General features: G+C 41.0%; 1 protein-coding gene across 1 annotated transcript; it reads left to right on the forward strand.

Moving 5' to 3' along the window:
* Positions 1-657: 657 nt before the first annotated feature.
* On the forward strand, positions 658-17,747 carry STIL (STIL centriolar assembly protein; the record flags this gene model as incomplete). Its single annotated transcript, XM_079536272.1, has 16 exons — positions 658-689; positions 1,367-1,474; positions 2,421-2,536; positions 2,638-2,825; positions 3,824-4,071; positions 4,833-4,916; positions 5,035-5,121; positions 6,443-6,590; positions 7,705-7,829; positions 8,594-8,708; positions 9,350-10,405; positions 11,677-11,842; positions 12,577-12,802; positions 14,644-14,836; positions 15,452-15,705; positions 16,919-17,747. 16 exons carry the CDS (start codon positions 658-660, stop codon positions 17,745-17,747), a joined length of 3,975 nt encoding a protein of 1,324 aa, XP_079392398.1.
* Positions 17,748-17,980: the final 233 nt, after the last annotated feature.

The following is a 17,980-nucleotide window of genomic DNA, read 5'->3' on the forward strand; positions in this document are numbered from 1 at the left end:
AGGTGTCCCCGCCACTGCAAAGTGCTTCCGGGTCTCCGGAGGCGCGCGCCGGGCGGGAGGGGCGGGGCTCGTGCACGCGGAGCCGGCAGCCGCTCGGCCGTTGGGCGGCGCCCAGCGCCGTGCGCCGCTCTCTCCTTACAACTCAGCGTGCAGCGTACACCGGATCACCGCCCCCGCGCCTTGAGGCAGACAGCCGGGATGGGGCGGGCCGCCTCGCTTCTTAGGATCCGGCTCCGCTCCTCTAGGCCCGGCCCAGTGATGGCGGCGCCCTTGCTGCCATAGCAACGCCGTCGCGCCGGACTACGCATACGCGCACTCCGCCTCCTTGGACCGTTTATTAGAATGGGGCCGTTTTTAAACCCCCCTGCGCGCGCTGGCAGTTCGTTCCCCGGGGTGTGCTCCGATTGGTAGAGGGAGTCATCCGTACTGCACGCCGATTGGCTCGGAGTGAACAGCGGGGGCGGGAGCACGTCTCGTTGTGCCTCGTGATTGGCTGGTGGTAGTTGGCGGCGCGGAGCGAGGGGTTTGTGCGAACGGCGGGAGGCGAGGCGGGCAGCGGAGCGTCGTCTGTGGGTGCGCGGCCTTGGGGCCGCTTCTGGACCTCTCTGGCTCCCGGTTGGGACGGGCCGGCACCGCGTCCGTGAGGCAGCCGCTCCCATGGAGCCCGTTCCGCCTGGAGCAGAGATGAGGTAACTATTGAGGGGGAGTCCGCTCAGCCCTTCCTTGAGAGCGGCGGGGATTCCACGGGAATCAGTTAAGGGCGAGGTAGGGGAGCTGCTGCCAGAGCTGCCCTAAAGCGATGGAAGCTCCTTCCTGAGGCAGCAGCTGGGCCGGGCCTGAGATTTCCAGTGCCTCCCAAGGAAGTTTTGTTTGTTTGTTAAACAGCAGTGAGATTCCTGCTGCAGGCCGTTGTGACGTCTGTGCTTTACATGAGGGTTAGTGCGGTCGGTTAGGCACCTGATAACAAGCGTATTGCTGCTCGTGTGAATCCGTTTGTGGTGCTTTCCTCGGCCTCTCTGAAGCAGGAGATCCAATCTCCCTCCATATTGCTTAGTTCAACAACTGCTTTGTTTCTGAAGCCTTCCACGTTTTAAATGGGCTTAATGCTGACTTTAAACGATGAGCCACGTGGGGGTTTAGAAGTTGATCTAATATTAAGCTTGGCAAACTGTGATATTTGTGTGTGTGCACACTGGGAGCTTCTAATCCTTTTCATTGCCCATGCTGTATCAAGCACAGCTTATTCATGTGTCCAGTAGGTTGTTTTTCTTATTGAGTTACTTTTTGCTTACCCCGACGAATGTTATTTGAAAACTTATTGAGCTTAATATCTTACTTTCTTCTTTTCTGCCATCTTTTTTCCCAGGTTTGTTCCTGATAGAATGGTCCCTTTCAGTTTCCCCCTGTCCAAGTATGCACTTTGGGACCCAGTTCCCATGGGTGATGTCATTGGTTCACATCTTGCCTATTACAGGTAAGGATAGCTTTTTTTTAAGGTAGCTAACAGGTAAAATAAATTGTGATAGCAGCCCTTACACACAGGTCAGAGCAGCTTCCACATGTCCTTGCTACATAATGCTTCTTGATTTTACACATTGTGACAAAACTTAAAATGGATTACTTTTATTTTTTATGAGTGCACTTCATTATTGAGCAGGTAGAATATGCATCATCATTGCTATTTGTGCAAACCCGCAGCTTTACTTGGAACACTGAACTTTCTCCAACTCGAAATTGAAAATTGCTATGTTGAGCTAAATTATGCTGACATATTTACTAACCAAGCTTCCAAATTCCTTCCTTTTATTAATTGAGTAGTCATTTTATTTATCTAATTCTTTTCCTGACTTACATTTCTACATCACAGAGCCCACACCACTCCTCCTCCTATTAGAATCCCAATTAAATATTTTGCTAAAACGAGAGAACATGGGCTCAAAATTAGTTAAGCGCTGTGGCCTGCTCTTTTGGTTTCTGAAACTCCTTGGAGGTTCTATGTTTTGGTCTTAGTGTTTCTATCTGGTACTCGTGGTACTAAAATAATTCACTTGTTCATCTCTAGTTCTTGCAACAATGTTGCCCTCCAGCCTAAAAAGCTCTCTCTCCTTGTTTAATCCCCCTGGAAAAAAGCTCTCCAATGCTTGCTTGGCTAGTCAAGCAAACAACTGTTGAGGTGAACATACAGTTCTGCTCCAGTTAAAATAGGTTATTCTTGAATATGGATCACTGGGATGTTGCACAGAATGTAAGAGAACATTTTAACAGTATTGTACAAAACACTAACTTTATCGCCTTGATGTAAAGAAGCAGCCTAAAGCCTTAAACATTTTCTACTTAAAAGATGATAAAAGTCAGGAAATTATTGCAGTAAGACGCACTGAAAGTAATTTAGGTCTTAAACCTGCTTATTGTCCCTCTAGAAATCCAAAGTTGTCTATGATGGAGAAACCCCTGCGGCTTGCCTATCGCCACGCTAAGCAGAGCGACAAAAGATCATTTGCCTGTTTTTTGCTGGGGACTCTCACAGTAGATGAAGGTAACTTTAAATATCAGGTACACAGACAGTAGTGGTCAAATAAGCCTTTATCAAGGAGCCTGAGTTGCTGCTCTTGGATGCTAACTGTATTTATTTTAAAGATGGGGAAGGCGTAACGCTAACAATAGACCGGTTTGATCCTGGTCGAGAAGTTGCCAGCGGATCGAGCAAGGTTCCAACTGCATCCCTTCCTGGAGACTTCTTGATTCCATGTACAGTTCATGCGTGGGGACCTTCTTCAGACAGCATTATAGTGCATAGTGCTGAAGACATCAGCTTGGCTTTCAAGGTAGGTGGCTGCTGGCAGACTTGAGGTTTTTCAAACAGTGAACTGCCTTCTAGGTGGAAGATTGGACTGTGCACAGAGCTTGATTTCCAGCCCCACTTATTTAAAACAAACACAGAAAAGTAGTGGCTGAAGGAAGGCCGCTTAGTTGGTTATGTGAAATGAGCTGTTTGAAAGTCATTGAAAAGCATGTTGAAAAGTGCTGAAATCAGTAGTCTTCAGAGAAGTTTAAGGATTGAACTCTCTTTAAATCTTGGACTAAATTCTTGCTGTGTGATCATATATCTTCAGCTGCACTAACCCCCCAAAATGAGCAGGACGTCTGTGGTAGCAACAGACTTAGACAAGAAAGAGCATTTTTTTCTTTGAAACATATGAGTGAGTTCCAGTGTTTACATGGCGGCTCATAAAAACCATTGCTGGGCAAGTGACATGCAAGAAAACCTGTTAATTCTTTATAGACTAATATTTATATCCAAAATATGTCTCATCTGGACCCCATAGACAGATAGTCTAGTATATGCACCATCAAGTTCATTAATTATTTGTCTGTAGTTTTGTTGTGGTACATGCATAAAAATACTTATATTTTATAGCACCAGTAATGTTTACTTTGCATCTAAATTTTCCTCAGGCTGATATGTCACATGTTAGAATACAGATTTCTTGAAAACTGACAGCTCATTTTGAGATTCTAGTTGCCTGTTATGATTTCATTAGTTTTCATACAATTCAAGTAACCTTGGTTTTCCGAGCATAATATAAAGCAGTGCTAATATCTGTGTAGTTTAATTTCAAACACATTTTACGTTATTATTCATTATATTCAGTATAACCAGGAGCTTTGGAAACGTGACTTAATAGGTTTCATTTCTATAGTGCCTACTGTAGTGCTAGCTATAATTAATAATCTGAGTTTCCACTGTAATAAAAACTGAATTGTAGAAGTAAAATGAAGACAACTTTGTTCTTTAACTTCTTTCTCTTTTCCCTGCTTCTAGGATCTGCAGGACAGCCTGTGCAGTAAAGATTCACTGGATCTTTCTAAACTGCTCACTGTCAGAGCTCACATTGTTTTCACAGAGAACCTGGATAATCTAAATTTTAGTTTTCACTGGGCTTCTGTTACAGCAGCAAATATTTTGGAATACACACCGGTGAAGTCTGTCCCAATTATTCCCACAGCCCTAGCAAGGAATTTAAACAGCCCTATGAATATTGCACAAGTTCAAGGCACTTATAAGTGTGGGTAAGTAAAGGATAATGCACAAGCTCCTTAATTGGCCAGCCAGTATGTTGTGCTCCTTAAAAAAGGGAGGTGGAGATTGTAGTGCTTTTCTTTTTAATGTAACAACTGACACCAAAAGGACATAATTTCTAGTACCTAGAAAAACATTATAAACAGGAAACAGAGTCAAGAAAAAAACCTTAGCTTGTTCAGTAGGATCTCTGGCTTTTGTCTTCAGGAGCACCTTCCTGCTGGGGCAGGCTGAGGTGTACATCATTAATTAACAAAACAACTATAAACAGCATTGAGTTGTGTAAACAATTCCACTGCTGGCCCTAAAATGAGCATCAGATAAATGTGGGAAAAAGCTTTTTCTGTTAATCATGCTTATAAAGATGATAGCCAGGAGCTGTCATTCTGATGGTAACTGTTTTAATAGGGTAGAACAGGGAAATAATTTCAGGCAACTGAATGCTGTTTTAGTGTGAGTGACCTTGTGAATGCATTTCTGAAAGTTATTCTTTAAATTTACTATGACTTGCTGTTAAATTTATCATGACTTGTCCTTCTAAATTCATTGCTAGTGAAAGAATATTAAGCAAGGGTTGTGCTTGATAATTCTTTGATGCACAGGGCTTTGGTGAAAAGCTGTAGATATGGAAAAAGAGGGTTTTTTTCCCCAACCCTTTTTTCTTTTGGTACTTCATAAACTTTCATTTGTCTCTAGGATTTTTTGACTTACCAAATACTGAAAATAAAGAAATAAATCATCTTTGTTTCAGCTACCTTACTATGGACCAGACACGAAAGCTACTTTTGCTGCTTGAGTCTGATCCAAAGGCGTATGCTCTGCCATTAGTTGGAGTGTAAGTATCTGGCTCTTATAGATTAATGCTCTTACTGATTTAAGAGGTATTTGATGGGATATGTAGTGGAAACTCAGTAATGTAATGATCTCTAATTAGATATTTCTTCTTTCTTTAGTTGGATGAGTGGAGTTACTCATATCTATAGTCCTCAAGTCTGGGCCTGTGGCCTGCGATATTTGTTCAGTTCTTCAATTCAAGAAAGGCAAGTCACTTTTATCTGCAAAACATAAATTACTGGCTACCTATCAATGTGTCCTGCCCAGAAGGCATGGCAGCATGTGCTCTTTCAAGGGTATTTGAGAGAATATCTGATTGATGCTGTATAGGAGTTGTGTCTGTCTGTTTTTGTTGTTGTTCCTGGTTTTGACTTATGCCTCACAAATCTTCCGGAAACTGATAAGCGTTAGCAAGCTGGGTTAAACATCCCAAAGACAGAAGAAGGTAAATATTAATATCATCAAGGTCACTTCATTTCTTTTTCAATAAGAATTGGCAGAAAACATTTAAACGGAGGTGGGGTTTTAGTTTAGTTTTTGGAGCTTTCTTCTGTTTGACTTTTTGATATGTGGTTTTTCCCTGGTTGTATCTAACCATTTTCTTGTGCTCAGTCATACTTGCCTTTCAATTATTAAATGAAAACATATTTGGTGAACAGATGTTTGTAATTACTGAACAGACTTTTTCCTTAAGCAATTTAAATACACACAGATGCAGATAAGAGCCCAATTAGATGATTAGGTTTGTGTAGCCAAGTTAGATGCTTGACTTTCATTAACTTTCTGTGATTTTTATCCTGGAAGTGAATTGAGTTGATTTGTTAAATCATGCAAAGAGAATTTACATCTGCAGACTAACTGCTTAATCTGTACATCATCCATCTTCAACTCTGAAGTTGTAAGAATCATTTTGAAGTTCTGTCTGAATGTGCTTTTCAAGCATCTGATTCTTACTGCTTTCTCTATCACAAACAGAAATTAAAAAAAGAAAGTAGCATGGAAGTAGTCACACCATATCCTGGAAATGCAGATTGTTTTCTCTAAACTTGCTTGGACTTCTGTGTTAATGTTGACTGCTGTAAATTCACTATTTTCTACCTGTGTAATTAAAAAAAAAAAAAAAAAACCACCACACAAAAACCCTTGCTATAATTTTTCCTCAGAAATGTTTTTAACACTGAGTGTTTTTTGAATGCTGAGGAGTAACAAACATCACTTCTACAATGTTTTCTTCTATACAATGATTAAAGTCCTTCAGTAATTCAGTCAAAGTAGTAAGTGATCCCAAAGGAGGTAGGAAGCAAAGAAGTTATTCCCACCATTTCTGTACTCTGCTTTGATTCTTACATATGGCATCAGTCACAAGGCTCTGTGCTCTGCCTATATATAGCTCAGTGCTCTCAAAATGCACTAAGTGACCAGTCTGATAAATTGTGTGATAACTTCTCCAATACACTGAGAAGCTAATGACCTTCTTCCTGTTTTTTTTTTTTTTTTTTTAAGATGTGGGCTTTTTTTCTATTTTAGGGTTTTCTCGGAATCTGGCAGTTTTCTTATTGTGCTCTATTCATTGACACACAAAGAACCAGAATTTTATGAATGTGGTCCTTGCAGAGGGCAGACTGAATTAGGGTTCCAGCTCTTAACTTGCAATGAAACAGTGCACCTCTTCAAAGTAAGTGGCTTGATTATTTACTGCATCACAGTAGTTTAAAAAAAATCAATGTTAGTTGAAGTATTTAAAGGAGGCAAATAATGTGACCCAGATGAAACTGCACTGTTTGAAAATGACAGCTATTTAATGTTACTACTTTTATTTCTGTTTTGAGTGTTTTAATTGTGAGTTCAGCATGTATCAAAGCGAGAGAGAACCTCTAAAGTCAGCAGCACCTGCTGACTTTTCTAGTAGCATTTAAGAGTTTTTTTAAAATGCAGTGTGCTGTATTGAGCTTTGCTAGTGTGTTTTTTTAAGTGACCTTTTGGCTTTATGAACAGAGATTGTTATTTCCTATGGCATTCCTTAATCTGGTGTGCTGTGTACATGCTGAAAACTTCTGTCAACTGCTGTGGGTGATGCATGTTTGTTTTGTGAGGAGCAAAGCCTAGCTAGTTGTGCTCTGTTCAGAGCTGAATGCAAAATAGCATTCAGTGGTTGGTAACTTGCAGAGCTCTTGCTGTGCTGCAGTAACAAAGCAGGAGAAATTTTTATCTTTGTGCAAGGTAACTTTCAGAAAGAATTTCATACAGCACCTGGGAAGTACTCAAAGGGCTTGAGGAAATCCTAGAAAATTCCTGTTCTTTAAATGTTTTCCTGGGAAAATGCAGAACCTGCAGTTGAACACTTGTTCATTGCATGCTCTGTAAAGAAACACACAGGGTAATGTGACCTGTGCTATGATGCTCTGCTCTTTCTCCAGAAAAAGCTTTCTGGAGACAACGAGGCCTTTAGTAACTGAGGCTTCCTTCTGCTGTTCCCAGCTGTGTGTGAACTGCTATAGGAACAGTTGTTTCCTATGATGATGAAGGCTTGTGGAAGACTACCTAAGCAGTTACTACAAGGAAGCATCTGCTCATGGCTATAATTAGGCCAACTTTTTAGTTTACAGAGTAGCAAGGGGAACAGTGTTAAACAGGAAAGGAAGCCTGCCTACTTGTAGTGGTGAAAGAATTGAGAATTGAAAGTAAAGAACAAGCAACAAATACTCACCTGCAATCTGCCTTGAAACCATTTCTTTGGGAGCAGTATCTTGGTTATCAAAAGCTGACGTTGGCATGCTTCATAAATACAAAAATCTTCATTTCAGAACGTTGAACCTTCAGACAAGAGCCCTATCCAGTTTGTGTTGAGTGCAGACAAACAAAATGCAGAAGCAGAGTTCTTCAGCAGAATCTGCAAGAAACTTCCTACTAAAAGGTAAATCTTATACACAAAAATCAAATATCTATTGAATCAGATTTTATTTTTACATCTTCTGTCAGGCTAGCTCTGTCTATAGTGGTGATTTTGCATTAAAATCTGAATGGGCTTGTGTTTGTTCTTAGAGCTCACATTCAAGCAAGATGGTCAAACTCTTTCTCCATTGCTAGAGAAAGTACTAGTAATTCTACTCTTGATACTGGTGGTTGTAATTTGTACATTAGATGTTTCTGAGGCCTCTTTACTGATGAAGCTTGAAGTCCTTTGGCTCAAATCTCTGAAATGTATTTACACTGATAAAACTTTTTTCTTCTGACCTTTCAGAGCTGATGAGTTGAAACTTGAGGGTTTTGGGAAACCTGACTTATCCATCAACTTTTTATCTAGAGCTGAAAGATGGCCCTTATTGTCTTGATTCTTTAAACAATGCCACAATCTTTACTTTAGCACTTCCTATCTTCCTAACATAAATCAATGCTTCTCTTTTAGAATGGCATTTAAAAGATGTATGTGTGGGGATGTGGAGAGAAGAGGATTAGTGTATTTATTGTCCCAGAACAGCATTTGTGTTTTCATTGTTTGGTCTTAGAGCTGTTTGCCTTATGAGCTTTCTGGCTAACCAGGGAGACATATAACTGCCGATTATTAAGAAAAAATGATGCTGATATTTCACTGTAGACTGCACAGTGAGAAATGTGAAGGTTTATATTACTGCTGCCCAATCTGACAAGCAGTTTGTAGTTTGACTAATGTTGTTTTAGCCCTCCTCATGGTTGTTCACCTGGTAAGCTGTCAGCAAGTGATCATGACTCCGGTGTAGAAGATGAGGATTTATCCCCAAGGCCAATTCCAAGTCCTCACCCAGTGAGTCAAGAGGTAACTAAGTAAATAATGTCTCTGGGCTTTTCAGATTCTAGAAGATGTGATAATTGAAGCAGCAAAGCTAATTGTAAGGGGATGGGAGCTTCATTCTCAAAATGCTAACAGAAACAGAACTGAAGCGTTCCAGCGAGTCCCAGCTCCTGTCTCTAGTCAGCCTGCTTTTGTGCTGAGATGATAGGCACTTCAATTCCTGCATATACTAGCATTTGGGAAAAGATTATCTGCTATTTTATCTTGGTGGGTTTGTTTTGTTTTTTTTTCTACTGAAGCACATATGAGCATAACGTATTTGATAATCCATAAGGGTGGTGCTGCCTGCTGGGTCTAAGAGTAGTAAGCGGGGGAATGTCAGGTGGAGTGCAAGGCTACAACGCTTTTGTTTGGTAGGTACAGCTGTTAAGCCATATGGAGACAGTACTTCAAGACTGGTCCTATCGATTTTTCTGCTTTCTCTATGTCTGGACTCTCCAGTCATTAGAAAGGTATTCCTTCTATGGCTGTTTTGGAGCTGGTAACAGTCATACAGGTTTGAATGGAAATAGTATCTCTGACAAGTACTAGGAAGTTCTGCTTGTGAAGTGCAGAAGGACTGTATTTTAGACAAAAGTTAAACTTGCTTATGTAATTACCTTCAGGTTACCAGGATCTTTCCATCAGTTCCTGAACTGTCCCTTGTTTTGGATGGGAGCTTTGTGGAATCAGGACAATTGCCTAAGCCTGCAGGGACTTCAAATGCTAAAAGTTTTCCTCAAGCACCACATCAGTCTGTTAAAAAGAAATGCTACTTAGGATCTGTGTATTACCCCACCCAGTGCTCTGAAGACAAACAAAACTTTTCTGCTAATATGGGAGATCCTTCTTTGAGGCAATTGCCAAGCCATTTAAACCAGAAGATTCCAACTTCGAGATCTTCCTGGGGAAAGCAGGCTGTAATACAGCAACAGTTGCACTGTAAGAAATCTTGTCCGCAATCAAGAAGTAGTTCTGGATCTTCTTCTCCTTCAACCCCTTGCAGTGGACCTTCCCCAGATACATCTGTGCATCAAACCAAAAGGCCACCTCAAAGACTTGTACTAAATCCTGAGGGAGCTGCACAGCAGGGAGAACTTCTGGTTAGAAAAACCTCGGTATCTGACTCCAGGCAGCTTCCTGCTGTTACACAGCCAGTCCTCTACAACTCCTCTACTTTTTCACTGCAGAGCTGCAGAAGACCACCAGAACTGCAGGTGCCAGTTCATGTTCTGCCTTGCTGTCCAGCCAGTGCATGCAGCTGTCAGTTTCCTGCTTCAGTCCAATATAATTCAATAAACTCGTGGCAAGGAATTGGTGAAATGAACTCCAAGCATGGAACAGAAGTTCAATCAGAGATAGCTCAACAGAGCCCATGCACAGTGTTCCATCCGAATACCATTTGTCCAAACATTTGCTGCAATTATACAACAAGTAGCCCTATAAGTATGGGATATCATGGGAAAATGGGGAGCTGTTCTCTTGAAAACAGCTTGTCACCTGGAATAAGACTGCCTTCAAGTGCAAGCCCCTCCAGTCCCCAGTGCTGTGGTGCTCACTCACCTTGTTTGCACACGCCTGCTTCTACAGCAGGATCAGATAACGGGATGATGGGATTATCTCCAGATGCTTACAGGGTTCTTACAGAACAAGATAGGCAACTCAAATTACTTCAAGCTCAGGTTTGTTGAAATGGCTTCTTTCTCTTCTGCCCTCTTAGTGATTGTTTTGATACTTTCCCTGTCAAAGGAATAAACTAAACACTGAGCTTCATGAGGAAGAGAGCCTATCACACCTGGTCCAGTCTGGGGTTGGAATTAGCTCTGCTAGTTGATGTTACTCAAAACACACTTTTGATCCTTCCCTAGTTAAACTTCATGGAATTATAACAGTAAATGTAATGTGAGGATTTCTCTTTCAGCAGACTGGTTTATAATGCAAACTGATAGGCCTTCTATATAGTTGTTTTTCAGTGTGTTTTTCTTTTTTTTTTCTTAAACAGTAAATTACTGTTTGTCAGTCTATACAGACTAGAGACTGGAATTCATGTAAACATGCAGGTGAAGTACAGACTGCTCTCATGAGTTATTTTGTCCACCTTCAAGTCTGCAGCTTCCTGAGCTGTTGAAGTTCTTGCTTAAAAAATTTCTATTATTTGCACCAAGTCTTTAGGATTCATCAGGTTGGAGAATTGGGTTTTGCTACTCTCACTGAGTTTTATTTCAATACCTGGTTAAGTGCCTTCAAAATGCCCACCTCCTGAATTCCACTGCTAGCCCTGTGTTCTGCAGGATGTGACTTGGGATTGACGAGCCAGGGTTTGGATTCTGCTGCTGGTGATGAATGATGGGAATAGAAAAAAATCACTGCAATCATAAGCAATATGGATTTCTCCTGCCTAAATTAGAAAGCTGAAATAGGCTGTAGTTGTAGTTCCTGTGTGTAAAATCAAGCTCTCAAAGCATGAACTGTGCATCAGGGAAGGAAATAACTCCTCACTGTACAAATACATTGGAGCTGTGGAGTAATCAACAAGCAGGGAGAAGATTTGAGTGCAGACTGCCTGCATTGCTGTAATTTTATCATTTAAGTGCTTGTTTGTTGAATTTATAATTTCATACCAAGTTGTTTTGACATGATATACGGACAGCTGGCATATAAAATGCTTGGCTGGTGAATGATAGCTTTGCATATGGATAAAAGGGACAGAAAATACTTCCAACAAACAGGTTTTATTCAGGTTGTCTTGATGTAGTCCTGCAGGCGTGCACAAAACCTCTGATTTGGTAGCTCTGCCATCACACACTGCTGAGAATGGAATTGTTACGAGACTTCTGTGGCAGTGCATCCTGGATTTGAGTCCAGATCTTCAAGGGTACAAACTTAATTAGCTTCTGCCTGTTATACTTTGTATTTCACTGTACAAATTACACCATTCTGATAACTGTTGCAGATCCAACGCTTATTGGAAGCACAGGCTCACCAGGCTTGTTCCTCTGAAGCAGCCACAGCTGGCAGTGCTCTGCAGCCTGAGAAGCAAGGGGAACCTGTTACTATGGAAACACAGTCCTCAGCAGGCTTACCCCTGAGGAGAAGTGTGAGCATTGCTGTGAGCACAGGTAGAATGTCATCCTTCAAGGAAAAGCAGTCATTGCTTCATGGATGTTTCTGTGATTTTGATTGTAAGAGAGGGGATGTACTGCAGAAATGCTGAGTGCTCACAAGTGTGCACCTCAACACCAACACCAGCTGAGTTCTCTGAGTGTTATTTGTGAGTTTAGGCTGCAGTGGCAGCAACTTCCATAACTTCCATCACTGGAAGAGTTATTTTTCTGATAGCTTTAGCACCGTCTTGTGTTTTTAATTGTTTAAAAAGAAAAAGTATTGGAAAAAGAAAACAGCCACTTTTTTTTTTAATGCACTGTTTTGAAAGGAAATAGCTAGTACCTTATCTGATTATCTTTAAATGTGTTTATTGCTTACTGTGTTAGCTGTGACTCATACAGGTGTATGCATGAAGGAAGACCATTCTCTTTAGATCTAGCAAGTTTTGCATCTTGCTGTAAGGTTACATATTACTGTATTGGTTCCTGCTTAATCTATAGGAAAATATTATTTTGGTAATTTCAAGATGGCTCACTTGTTTTCATCAAGTGTGTTTGGTGAGCATACTTTTTAAAGTAGCACTCAGTGTTTTTGCAGCTCTTGGCTGTTCTAAACCTTAAATCACCTATAGAATGCTGAAAAAAAAAAAAAATGAATGCAAACAAGTGATTCCTCTAGCTTTACAATACCAAAAGATCTCAAAAGATACCAATGCTTTCCTAAATGGGTAAATCTCTCTTCTCTTTAGGTGCTAGCTTATTCTGGAATACATCCTCAGAAAAACAGGATGACACCACACCACAGGGAAAGAAAGAGGATGCAGAGACTTCCAAGGAAGATATAAGCATTTCAATTAATGCTGAACAAGATGCAAGTAACACCAGCATTGCTTCTTCCTTAAAGGTTGTTGACATGCCCAGCTTCGTAGACAGCATTCGTCTTGTAGAAGAAGGAACTCATCAGAATGCTCTCCAGTAAGTAACTAAAATATCTGGTGTTCCCATAAGCTGAGCTGCCTTTCAGAAGTTACAACTCTTTGTAATTCTTTTTTTCAGGATTTATAAATAATCACCTGACTTCAGTTATGTTCTTCCCCTTTTGTTTTTTGATTATGCTTTGAACTGTGCAGCTGGCCAAAACACAGCTGTCTGTAGAGTTTGCATGTATCAGTCATGCACATTTACCTGCTCACCTATCAGCAGCAGCTGATGGCAGAAGCCTTCAACTTGGAGAAGCAGGCGTAGTGCTGGCAGCATTCCCTTTCTCACCTTAACTCCTGAGCAGAAAGGGGATGTTGCTGCAACTACTTGTTTTCCTCTGCAGCATTCCAAACCTTTCCAGTTCTTGAGTGGCTTAAGACAAAAAGTTTTTGGTTATATGACTGTCCTCTGAATTCTTCTACACCTAATTACCTTGTATATGCAGGTGCCAACTTCACTGATATTTCACTATTTTTTTAAGGTCAGATTCCTCATGTTACAGTAACTAATCTGTCTAATTTGGGAAGAAATTTCAAAAATATTTAGTTATCTACTACATCAGTGTTAGTTTTATGCGTGGAACAGCTCTGAATTTGGCACTGAATGCTTAGGGAGTATACGCAAAAAACAGAGGAGGTGAAATATCCTTCCAGTTAGGTTAGGTTTCTAAAATAACAATAATATTGGGAAAGATGGATTATAATGAAGGCAGAATTTAAATATTCATAGTTCTTGAGTAGAATTTGATCTACAGGCTGTTACTACACTGCTACCATAGGTGTTGCTGGTACAAATAAATCCTTCAAATATCATATTTTAAAGAAACAGTCTTCAGGTTCTCTTTGATTTGGATTCATAGACTTGTGAAACAGTTGTGCAAGGGTTTCATAATGAGGATATGCAGCATCGCTCAGATTCCTTTGAAGAGGAAGGAGGCACTTTTGGGAATGACGAATAATTGTTAATATACCAGTAACTGATAACCTGCATTGACTCTGGCACGTCGCGTGATTGAAATCTTATCGCTTTCAACGCAGGCAATTGATCGGTTGGGTTCTGAAATTGTGTTATCTTGCATCCCTCTCCTGAGGAGAGACAGGCAGGGGAAGGAGGGTCGCTTAACAACCTCTTTGGGATGATGGTACTACTGATGTATCTCATCTCAGAAGGTTTATGAGATGCAAATGCCGGCTAGCGAGTGAGGATGCGTTGTCACTCATTCTAGAATGTCTACCCCAGGGTTTTCAAATAAAAAGGGAAAGTTATTGTTTTTTCTTTCATAGTTGTTAGGGAGAAATATGTCAGCGACGGGTTTGTTTTCAATTCATTCATATTCTGTGTGTACTGAATATGTATGTACTTGTAGCAGTGCCTTTGAGAAGTTCTTATGTGGGCCTTAAACTACCACAGCAACTCTGTTTTTTTGCTTTGGTTTAAAATAAAGAAATTGAGTAAATTATACTCAGAACATATGGAAAACACATTACTCCCAAAGTGCCCATAAAAATACTGAAAACTCATTCCAGTTTTCTAGTGATTTGTTTATCTGCTGTAAGGTTAAGTGTCGTCATCGTGTTTTGACTAATCCAGAGAAGCCAATCTTTTGGAAAACCAGTGAGGCTGTTGTAATGTTACTCTGGAAGCTGTTTCTTCAGACCTCAAAAGGCTCCTTGCCATGGTTGTTTTCTTTCAAAGTCTTAGGCAGAAAACAAATCAAGGAATGCTAGACCCTATTTTCAATACTCTATCTTCTCTTCTGGTGCTCACAATAGGACACCGGGAGCGATGCCTTTATCTTCAAGGAAACATCTAGTTGTGTCACTGGTCTCTTTCAGGACCGGCAATTTCTCCCAAGCTCTTGTTCACAGCTCATCCTTGGAGGAAAGTGCTAGCATGTGCTTACAGGAAGAACCAACAGGGGGAGCCAGCAACCACGTGGTGCTAACAAGTGAGCAAAACCTGGAGTCAGCCACCTCCGTGCTGCCCCGGCATCCATCAGAGGATCAGAAACTTTATCAGGATTTGCTGGTAATTAAAGTCTGATATTCTACACTGCATGGAGGTAGCAACAACAAGATCACTAATACCAAACTGCTGAAGCCACGGTATGGTGTTAGCATCACAGGAAACTGCATGCAATTTTCAAGTTCATATGTTACGTGCTATGGAAAAGCTCTGAGTTTTCAGATCTTCCCTTTGAGGTTTAAATGGCTGTTCTTTACTTCACTCTTTTGTGCATATGCAGGGTACCATCTACTGCCAAATTAATTATGTGGTTAGAAGTTGATGTCAGTAGGTAGCTTTCCCCAGTTACCCTTTAGAATATCACAGTACTTTACCTTCAAGCCCTTTAAATGGAGGCTTTCATTTGGAACTGCGTTGCATTTAAATTGAGAACAGGTGCTTACAGAAAACTTCAAATGTAGGATAGTGCAGAGTTTTTCTACACTTCTGTGATGTTACTCAATTGTATCTAAGTTGAATATGAGTCTGGTGTATTTGTCAGAGTAGGTTGTTAGCACAGCTAGTTGTACATTGCAAAATAATTGCTTGAAACTAAAACAGAATTGTTTTATGGCAAGTCCCACATGTCATGATTTTGGCAATGTGGGCTCTTACCCTGCTCTCTTTTTTTTCCTCTAGGGCCAAGTAAACCATCTCTTAAAGTCTTCAGAAGAACAAGATCACTTTCCTGTAAAAGCAGGATTTGTTAATGGTGATGATGCAAAGTATCAAAGTATTGATGATGGAACAGAAAGGGATTCAGGGACTGACACAGAAGTGGTGGATAAAGAGAGTGTGATTAGTGCTACACTCAAACAGCTGAGAAGTCTTGGAGTGACAATTGAGTCACCCAACAGAATGAAGAAAAATACACACAAAGTGGAGAATGCCAGGTAAAATACTGACTGTTTTGAGCAGTGATTTCTAGATCCTGCCACAAATGGGGATCAGGGACTGTATTTGCTGCCAGTGGGGATTATTTGGTCTGCATTTCCTACACAAAGATGAAACACTAGCTCATGCTATGGGTATTTCAGATAGGTGTGAGAGCTCTGTTAGCAAATTCAATTTAATGTAACGCAAGTAGCTCTAGCCATTAGAGCTTCTGGTGATTCTTAAGTATTGTGTGTGGAAGCACATAATTCCTTAGAAAAAAATGCTTGAGTAATTTCAGCCCTCTGGGCAATGTCAGAGTATTCCAGAGAGACACCATTTAAACTCGTAAGGCTGAACATTAAGCAGCAGTCACTAGATATTTTTATCACAACCTCTTAACCCCTATCTTGCATTTCACCAGTGTAAGTGAAACTGTTCTCAGAACTTCCACAGATATTCAAAATGGCTTCTGTCCTAATCAGTGCAGATTGTGAATGCTTCGAATTGAAGTAGAGGGAGGCTGCAGTGGCTGGGCAGGGAAGATGCCTTGGTCAAACAAACAAAAGAACAGAAGTAGAATCGAGCAGAATAGTGTGATTCTTCAGCTCTATATCAAAAGCTGTTTCTAGTTGTACAGCCCCTAAGCTCTCTTCTCTCCATTTCACTTTAAGTTCATCGGATACTTTGACGTGTACAAAAAACTAGTATGGCAAACAAGTAAATGAACGTGCCTCTTACTAAAGGATGTGTTCAAAAACTAGAACCTTGGCATTGGGAAACATGAGATGTCCTTGATATCTCTGTTACTGGGTTTGCATCTTCTGTTGCAGTATGAATTTGGAATTAGATGCTAGCACCCAGAGCCCAAGAGTCAGAGGCATTTGACTCCCCATTTAGCAATGAGAGTTGGCCAACAGCTCAATCAGCTGTGAACAGTCAGCTCTGAAATCTGCTGGAAGTTGGTTCTTCTCAACAAGCAGGGCTGTGGTTAGCACTGAATCAGGAGGGAATATCACCAGTGTTCCAAGATGTTGTTTGAATGCCATCAGTGCGACTAGCTGCAGAGATGCTCTTTAGTATATGCAGAATGTCTGGTCTCAGCACTGAGCTGTAATGTTCAGAAAGGAGGAGAAATCAATGCAGTGAGCAAAATAATTTATCAGATCATTCTGTGAAATGCATACTTCTTTCCTTGTAAATCTAAACTAACTTTTTGATGCTTTCTTTCAGCATTTTAGCATGCATAAATCCTGAAGCGGTGGTTCTTGGGCTAAATTACATGTCATTTGCCAACGTCAGCATGTGTGGTTTAACTCCTAATGTAGCTGATCTGAGCATGGAAGCAAATGCTATAGCACTCAAGTATCTCAGTGAAAATCAATTATCTAGGCTTTCTCTCAGTCGCTCGGGCCAAAATCCTTCCACTGATTTCTGTTTCCAAGACATCTTGCATTCAAATGTGGAAAAGAGCATGGTGGGTCTCAGCTGGATTTCACCCAACAATATGTCATTTGCAACCATGAAGTACATGAAACGGTATGGACTGATACAGGGAGGGGACAGCAGTGAAGATGAGGAGGAGCTGCATGTTCAAGATGGCAGTCATGGCACTGTCGAAGGTGAAAGCGTGCTGCACAAAAACCCTACCCCTCTGTTGGATGGCTTGAACCACAGGACTGAGTTCTCCAAAAGAACTGATGAAGGAACCCCCATTCATCTGAAAAGTCCCAGCAGAGAGCTGACCACTAATGCTCTTCTACCAGAATTGAACAGCCCTATATTAAGAAACATTACAAATGAAACTTTTCTTCCCAGAGCAGAACAAGCGAACGAGAACTCGGTTCAGATTTTAAAGGATTTGAAGTCAAAGCACAAACTGTTACCTGGGAAGGTTGAATTCACCGAACAACCTGGCAGGAAAGGTGGAGGAGATGTTCAGGTATTTGCTGGGAATCTGCATGCTCCAGCCCTTGGAACATTAAGCCAGTCAAACAGCGTGAATTCTGTTGGCACCATTCTTGATGTGAAGCAACTCAGGCAGCTGCCGAAGCTGTTCTGAGCGTCTCCCCAGAGAACTGGTAGATGCTGTTTCAAATCTAAAAGGGACCCCTTTGTAAAAGACGACAGGAAACCAAGGATTAAGTTATCTTTTATGAGGTCACTTTATTGTAGCGACATAAAGCTTGCAAAACTGAGCTTTTGGTTCAGGTTGGTGACAGCCGCTTCCAGTTGTCTGCATCAGCACTGCTCAGCATGGAAGTATGTTTGCACTTTTGTTTACAGTTGAACACA

The sequence above is a fragment of the Tetrao urogallus genome (assembly GCF_951394365.1).
Source record: "Tetrao urogallus genome assembly, chromosome: 5".
Taxonomy (NCBI): domain Eukaryota; kingdom Metazoa; phylum Chordata; class Aves; order Galliformes; family Phasianidae; genus Tetrao; species Tetrao urogallus.